We start from the raw sequence: 8,918 nt of genomic DNA on the forward strand, positions 1-8,918 counted from the left end.
AAGGATTTTAACAAAACCAAGATATTTATGGTAATATTCATTGAGTTCCATTGAGATAAAATATCCTTAGAAATAATAACAACAATTTGTACATCATCAGCTTCTAATTTTCATTGGCTTCCAATAAAAAACATCTTTAGAAATAATAACAATAAATTGTGCATCATAAGCTTCATGTAGTTATTATCGAATTCCTATTTCTTTGGTAGCCATCAGCTCATTGGATCAGTATCAACCCTAACAAAAAACCTTGCGCGTTTATCATCACTACCATATGGGAGGAACCATCCATATTAAAATTTCCCCAACCAACAAATAGGGTTTTGCCACGTAACAAGAATCTGATTTAATCCCACATGTATTCCCAAATTTAGCCCATAAGCACACAGATGGTTATTTTCTTATATCCACATCAATGTGAATATATTATAGAAATATATTAGATATTATTTATATAAATTTGTATTATAATATAATAAAGAAGAATATTCATATGAAATTATCTAGAAGGGGGAGTTGTGGAGAAAGGTGTGAAATGAAATAATGGGATGTGGGTTTGAGAAAAATAACAAGTGTATATTTTTCATCTCAAAACCTATATTTTTCATCTTGAAAGTAAATGATGAAGGTAAGATTCCAGTAAATGACTTTGCAATGAACCATCAAAGTCCTTACTAACTAAGCAAACTAACACCATCAAAATATGTTGGATAATCTCTTGAACTTTCAACCTTTGTTTAGTGAATCTAGTACACTACCATTAGAACAATGTTATATATATATAAATATATTGGATGAGATTATGAACCATTAATTTTTAATAAGTAGGTCTAGTACACTACTACAATTGGACCAACGTTTTAGTTATAATTTGATTATGATTGGTGCACTATGGATTTCTTTTTTTTTATTTTAAAAATAAAAAATGGTATGCTTCAAATCATATTTTACTTTTTAATATTTAAATTTATGATATGGAATGCATCTCATCGTTCATTATTTATTTCCTACTTTTAATTACTCTAATAAGAAATAATTGAATTAATTTTAATTTTAAAATAAAAATATTATGGAATAAATCATTCACCATCAACTGAGATCCTCCCTCATCCCCTATATAAACTTGGACAGACACCTCTTACTTTTTATCTTATTATTGATAGGTTAAATTCGACTGCACGGGACGAGCAACATCGCAATCATGATATTGTAGGTTCTTCACTTTTTATCTTTGGTTTAAGTATTGAAATTATTGTTTGATTTATAGTTACTTGACGTTTCATTAAAATGATGCATGTCTTTCAGATTGTACATTTGAGTATTGTTGATTCTAATTCATCATTATAAAATTTTATATCATGATTTTCATCATATAATGACAGATTAATTATTTGACATAATAATCATTTAGATATTTTAAATTTCAAAAATTAAAATTTACATTGAAATATTCCGATACAAATGGGAGAATTGTTGTGGGTTCGGATTTGGTGTAGACCCGTATAGGACCAGCTCGGATTGGACCCAATGTTAGATAACTTGTTCCGATGCTTGCAACCCGGTTCGACCCGATATGTGTGGTCGAACCCAAACCAGGTCGGTTGAGACCGATTGATGGTTCATGCTAATTCAATTTGATTCCAAGTGACTTCAGCTCCAGTTAGGCTAATCGTGATGTCTATCGTACTAATTATCTCTCTATATCTTAATGAAGCATAGTTAAGGGGGGTTTTACTTGATGTTGAGTTATAGATTTTGATAATTGTTTTGAAAATTCTACATGGTACAAATGCTTGTTTGCATGCATGAAAGTGAACATGATATATGATGATACGAGAGGATGTTTAATTTTTCGTCAAGGATAAGGATGAGATTATTTCTGTTTTGACGTACGAGAATATTTCTTCATCCATTATCGAGAAATGAAAGTGAAGTCGATATATACAAAATAATAATGAGAGAGAAAATTCCATAATGGACTCTGCTTGCTTTTAATCTTGTCATCGGTCTCTCAGTTGTTGTTTTGCTGGCAACAAACAAGGTGACTCACCGAAAAAGACGATCGACAAAGAAGACAAAAAGGTAAGGCAAATTCGACGATAATTCTTTCTTCTTCTTCTTCTTCTTCTTCTTCTGACTCTTCCCATCACTATGGAAGCCCATGTCAGCATCTTCTTGTCTCTACTGACTCTATCGCTTTGTTCATTCACTTGAATCGCAGCCTGCAGCAGATGTGAAACTTCCTGCCAAGAAGAAGAAAACAGTCAGGTTCGACCTCCCTCCCACAGTGATGGGTGAAGCCGAGAACAATAGTGAAATGCCCATCTATGATGACGGCTTCTAGCCTTACTCCAACTAGACACGGAGATGAACGTTTGTGATTTTATTAGAAACTATACATAAAGATTTGATTAACGATGTTATTCTCTATAACATTTGAGTTGAATGATTGAAAATAATCCATTGCATGGACATCAAATAGTTGGGATACTACGATATGTCATTGTTCTCGTCGATTGCTGAGTTATGAACTTCCTTAATGCAATAGCCAATTCAACATAAGTTGCCATTGCAAATGATATATAATCCATCATTAGTGTTATCTTTCAACGTAACATCAGCAGCTCTAAATCTCAATCTCTCTCCGTCTCTTTCTTAAAATCTTATGATACAAACTTGTGTTGACTATATATACATACATACATACATACATACATATATATATATATATATATATATATATATATATATATATATATGTATGTATGTATGTATATATATGTATATATATTTATATACATTTATATATATATATGTATATATATTCATATATACATACATAGTGCAAAACATTTTTTAATCTTTTCACGTACCCACGTATACCGTCAAGCTTAGGCAAGAGCGAAACCTTAAGAGTTTACAGCAGCAGCCGAACATTTGGCCGGTGTTGGTGTGGGTAAAACATATATCGTGTCTGGTGTTATATTTGGGCTTCATCAATCCGAGCCATAAATTACGTGAAACATATACCAAATCGAAGTCAAGTTTCAATCTCCGATTCAAAATCATATGTTACCTAAACTTGGATCAATGATTAAGCTTCCTTTTAAGGATAGAAATTGCAGATATAGACGCCCTTGTATCATTACTCGAGGAAGAACAGAGCATAGGACGGAGAAAGAGAGAACATCATCACATCAGAGAAGAGGTATGATTCAAAGTCTAGAACTGTTTCTTCTTTTTTCTATATGGATGTGAAGGAGGCAACAAGGTTGAATCTTGGATGTTGGATGAACTCTGATATCAAATTTCATAGCAAAGAATCTTTTTTTCTTTTTAATTTTTGTGAGAATAGAAGAAGAAAAAGATAATAATAGACGAATGATTAAGTCGACTCAACGATTGACTTCCATGGTCGAAAAAGTAATATAACCAAGAATAGCTATAAGCATACTTGCAGCTTTACCTTATTAGTTCATAGTAGAAGGCTATGATGATTCCTAATCCAATGAGTTATTATGATGATTACATGGATAGCTGTAGTTTCACCTTCATGCATCATCAGTGTCACAGTACAAGGATTTAGGGTTTAGATTACCAGTGGATTAATTACTTGTCATTGTTTGTTGGAGTTGATGTTTTCTCGCCATGTGTGATCTGACCACTCTACTAGTCTGGGCTTTGCTGTTGAATTCACATCACCACAGAAAGAGAGAGAGAGAGAGAGAGAGTTCTGCATGCTGCTTATCTTCTCTCTGATGTTTGTCCTCGTCTCTCAGGTCTCTAAACTGCCGGAGAAGATGAGCGACAAAGAAGGCAGCAAGACTCTTAAAGTGCAGGTAAATTTACCCTTCTTCTTCTTCTTCTTCTTCTTCTTCTTCTTCTTCTTCTTCTTCTTCTTCTTCTTCTTCTTCTTCTTCTGTTTGAGCATGTGATGGCTAGGTTTCTGTTTTTCCACTTGCAGACATGTGTTCTGAAGGTGAACACATGCTGTGTCGGGTGCCAGAAGAAAATAAATAAGGTGCTGCATAAGATCGATGGTACGACTCTCTACTTGTGAATTGCTTCATCCTTTGCTGGGTACCTACGCAGGTTTTGATGCTTAGTTGGGGAATTCGCAGGGGTCGAGGGAATCCATCTCGATGCAGAAGGAGGGAAGGTGAGTGTCACCGGGAATGTAGCTCCTGCCGTTCTAATTACAAAGCTTCGCAAGGCTGGGAAAATCGCAGAGTTGTTGCATCCAAAGAGTGGAAACCAGCAGAAGAACAACCAAAATGTGAAGTCCCAAAAGGGTGGTGGTGGTGGTGGTAGTGCTGGAGAAGGACGCAAGTGGTTCAAAAATCTCAAGTTTCCACGTCTCAAGGATCTGAAACTTCCTTTCAACAAGGAGAAGGAAGCAGTCAAGTTCGACATCCTTCCCAAGGAAGTGTCCGGTGATGTGAAGAAGAAGAAGAAGAAAGGTGGTGGTGGTGATGGAGGAGGAGTTCAAGTACAGAACAAGGGTGGAGTGTCATCACCCGTGGTGCTCACCCACGGCGGTGTGATGTCGCCGGAGATGGCGGCCGGTGGCAACCCATATCATCATCACCAGCAGCAGCAGAGGATGATGACGATGATGAACGGTCAAGACAGCGTTGGATATGCTTACGGACATACGGGGTACGTGCCGCCACCGCCCCGCGAAGAGTCGTACTCCAACATGTTCAGCGACGAGAACCCCAACAGCTGCTCAGTTATGTGAGCTTGGTTGCACCACCACCCCCTCCGTTTCTACTTCCTAAGAATTTGGTTTATTTTATTTTCGTCATCTTCTTTAAATATATTTTAGTTTTGCTTGAGATGTAGAATATTTATATTAATACTTAGATGAGGTAAAGATTTTATTAGAATCTATAAATTAAACTCTGAATTCGTTTGATTTGACTATAGATATTCTAATTATAATATTACTACATCTTATTGTATCGCTGATTTCTCCTTTTTCATATATATAACACGACGTCAAAAGACTACGTAGATGCATGCATATTAGATGAAGAACAGTGCTGCTGTGTTCTTACTTTTCTTGGAGATGGGTCTTTAGAGAACCAATGTTGAAGGTGGATGATGGGCGTAACAATGAGAAGAAGAAGAAGAAGAAGAAGAAGAAGAAGAAGCTACCCTAATCTTTTGCCTGCCTCCGAGTTTTGGTTTTTTGTACTTGTGGCCTGCAGTTAATTATATTCACAGAGATAAGAAGAAGCTGAATAGAGGCCGAGGTGATAGTGAAGAAGGCTTCTCATAAATAGAGTTAAAGCACTTATAACCTGGAAGTATTTGTAGCTCTTTGTTTCTAAATTAATGATGTCATTAATTGATTCGATCAATGCATAGTCTTATCCTAAGAGATAGAGAATTGATCATAAGTATTTTTATCATGAGGTCAAGACTCTAAATCAAATGATTAAATAAGTATGTGCGCTTTGGATTTAGTTGTAATTGGGATAGACATCCACCTTTAATTAAATTTGCATTACATCAATAGTCATCATTTCAATATTCAAATATCTCCTTTTTTTATTTTATTGGAGAAAGTATTTGTTTATTAGGTTGACATTGGAGAAAGAAGCTTAGTTTATTAGGATGACATTAAAGAATGGAAGGTTCTTGAACCATAGTTAGTTAATCGAAAGAGATGCAAGTATTATCTCAAGAATCTAAAATAAATTTTTTAGAAGACAGAATTAGTAGAAAAGAATATATTGATCCAACAAGAAGAGACCTAAAATTCAATGTTGGGGATCTTAGCTTCTTAAAAGTTATGATGTTTTTCATGTGGCAATCTAACAAAGAAAACAAGATCATTTGGGGATATTGTCTGATTTGATGATGAATATTTTTAGTTTTAGTAAGCGTAAAGATATTTAAGAAACATTTTTCAACTCATCTAAAGACCTAAAAGAAGTGTACATGAAATATGATCTTAAAAATTTATTAGAACTAGATCGAGCTAGGATTAAGCCATAGTACTCCACAATCGACTATTGGGTGAGTTGAAGTATTTATTGATCACCCAAGAAATCATGTGCATTCTGCATGTAAAAAAGTATGAGAAATTCTAATCTTTATTGGTTGTGTCCTCTGAGTTTTTAATCTCGTCGTCATTTTCTTATATTTTCGTAGAGTTAGATAGTTTAAAAAGAAAGTGAAGAAGAAATGTAAAGATTGTCCTTATGACATGGAAACACGGAAGACATAAGTGTTTTGATCTTTACTTATTAAAAAAATCATTAATGAAAGATGATGATCGTAAGAAAAGAGTAATCAAAATAGACGTAAGTAATGGACCCAAACCCCTCTCTTTCTTATCACTTGTGTGTGTTATTTTTAAAATTTTTGCTTACAAGTTTCAAATTGCACGTACACTAATTCAGCCCCCCCCCTCTTAATGTTATTAGCAATCCCAATGGGGGGAAGCATCCACATCTCTATCACAAAGGTAAATCGAATTTGATGACCAAATCTTAAAAATAGGAAAATAATTAGTGCTATTTATTTATTTTTTTTATTTTTTTCTAATTTAAAAACCCTAAATCATATACACCTCATTACTTTCAAAATTTTCATACTCTAATATGAAACATATCTCTCGTTATTTATTTCTTACCTTTTAAATAACTTGATGAAGAATAAATTAGCCTTTTTTAATTAAAATAACAAATCCTACTACATCAATTTAGATTCTCCCTCCTCCTCTTTATAAATCTAGATAAACACCTTTTTGTTTTCATCTTATCGATCATTCGTGTCGGAAGGAATCAACTTCCAAAGACGAACCAGTGGGACTCATCGCTTTTATGGGATGGTAGGTTTTCCACTTCCAACCTCAGTTTAAGTATTGAAATCATCATTCCATTTTGTAGTTGCTTAGTATTCTATTAAAAAAATTTGATATTCATTAATTTTGGATTTCAAATATAAAAATGATACATGTCTCTTTTATATTGTAGATTTGGTTATTCTTATTTTTATTTCTAATTAATTGTTGTAGAAATTTCATATCACGATCTGATAGTTATGGAACTAGATATCATGATGAATGTGTCGTCGTCATATGATAATAGAACAATTATTTGGCATAATAATTATTTATTTTTTAAGAAAATTGAAAATTTGAATTTACGTTATGATATTTAGAAGAAAAATGGGGAATGATTAGATTCGATGCATACCCATACAAAGCCAACTCGAGTTAGATCCAACCCAACTTTGGTTGGACCTGATATGGCTAAGGCATAGCATTGATGTTGGGTGAAGTAGAATATACCCAATGCTGAATAGATGACTTGACCGTGACCCAACATTACCTCAGGTTTAGGCCAAGGGCTCGATGTCCCTCTATCTATTGGCTCAATGGATCTAACATGAAATTTAGATCAAGCTTGATATTATGTGGCATATGTTTGGCATGATTTTTCACTATGTGTATGCCATATCATCTAACATCTATCGTGCTTCATACCAAAACTCATATGCATATAATATAATGAATATTGGACATCGGATGCAATGAAATTACTTATAAAGTAGATATAATAAATAAAATGACGAATGATAATACGAGAAGATATTAGTTTCTCTATCGAGGATAGACATACTAAGACGAGGATTAGCAGGGATGACACATTCTTACTACTTTGCCTAAAGAACATGACCCCATGAATGATTGAAAAATGTAATATGAGTTCTCTTCTTCATTTGTTGGGTGAATAAAGAATCCATCTCGTCAAGTAAATTCTTTCTTATGAGAGTGAAGAATGTTGTTTAAGCCTTTACTTGTTGCATATCCTCTCTCTCTGATACTTGTCGAGTTTTCAAGGTGCTGTTGTTTTTGCTTGAAAGGATACAGACAACATGAAAAGACGAGCAACAAAAATGACAAGGATGTCAAGGTAAATTTACCTTATCGTCGTCGTCGTCGTCGTCGTCGTCTTCTTCTTCTTCGTTTGTTTGAGCTAATAATAACTTGGGTTTCTCCTTCTCCACTCTCCACTTGTAGACGTACGTTCTAAAAGTGAACACATGTTGTGTTGCGTGCCAGAAGAAAATAAAGAAGGTGCTGCAGAAGATCGATGGTATGTCATTCTACTTTGGAATTGTTTGATCTTTCACTCGGTATGTATGTACATTTTGATGTTTAGTTGGGGAATTCTCAGGAGTCAATACAATCGATCTCGATGTAAAAGAGAGGAAGGTGACTGTTGTTGGGACTGCAGATCCTGCCATTCTAATAAAAAAGCTTCGTAAGGCTCGCAAAATTGCAGAGTTGTTGGTTTCGAAGGAGAATGCCGAGTCCATAAAGGAGGGTGGTGGTGGTGAAGATGGAGAGGAATCCAATGACCCGAAGAACAAGAACAAGAAGAAGAATAACAAGAAGAAGAACAAGGAAGGAGACGCGAGTGAAGAGAAGAAAGACGGTGGCGGTGAGGGAGGGGGAGTTGAAGCACAGAACCGGCAAGCTCCAATACAGCAGCCGATGATGATCGACGGTGAAGTCGGTAACATCGAAGCATACATGCTGCTGCCTCACCTCGTCGGCGAGCCATTTTGGACTTTGTTCACCGACGACAACCCCAACAAGTGCTCAATAATGTGAGGAGGTATTTTTATATTATATGTAGATATGAATTATTTATGTTAATGTTGGTGGAACATTTGACATGATTTTGTTAGAAAGTTATTGATGTCACTATGGATATTCTCTTTTGCTAAAGTAATCAATGATGGAAGGATTGCATGTTCTTGACACCAAATAATCGAAATATTACTTGTTTTCATTTTCATTGATCCATTTAGCTCATTCAACATAACATGATATTACAAATGAGGATATAATTAAAGATGTTCTTCTCCTATAATGTAAATCCATTTTATAGTTG

At 34.7% G+C, this 8,918-nt stretch overlaps 2 protein-coding genes across 2 annotated transcripts; both read left to right on the forward strand.

The window, feature by feature from the left end:
* Positions 1-3,737: 3,737 nt before the first annotated feature.
* LOC103971575 (heavy metal-associated isoprenylated plant protein 32-like) lies at positions 3,738-4,741 on the forward strand. The gene is made up of 3 exons (XM_009385633.2): positions 3,738-3,839; positions 3,965-4,040; positions 4,122-4,741. Exons 1-3 carry the CDS (start codon positions 3,738-3,740, stop codon positions 4,739-4,741), a joined length of 798 nt encoding a protein of 265 aa, XP_009383908.2.
* A 3,370-nt stretch (positions 4,742-8,111) lies between these two features.
* On the forward strand, positions 8,112-8,635 carry LOC135627560 (heavy metal-associated isoprenylated plant protein 39-like). The gene is made up of 2 exons (XM_065133682.1): positions 8,112-8,154; positions 8,196-8,635. Exons 1-2 carry the CDS (start codon positions 8,112-8,114, stop codon positions 8,633-8,635), a joined length of 483 nt encoding a protein of 160 aa, XP_064989754.1.
* Positions 8,636-8,918: the final 283 nt, after the last annotated feature.

The sequence above is a fragment of the Musa acuminata genome, chromosome BXJ2-11 (assembly GCF_036884655.1).
Source record: "Musa acuminata AAA Group cultivar baxijiao chromosome BXJ2-11, Cavendish_Baxijiao_AAA, whole genome shotgun sequence".
Lineage (NCBI taxonomy): Eukaryota > Viridiplantae > Streptophyta > Magnoliopsida > Zingiberales > Musaceae > Musa > Musa acuminata.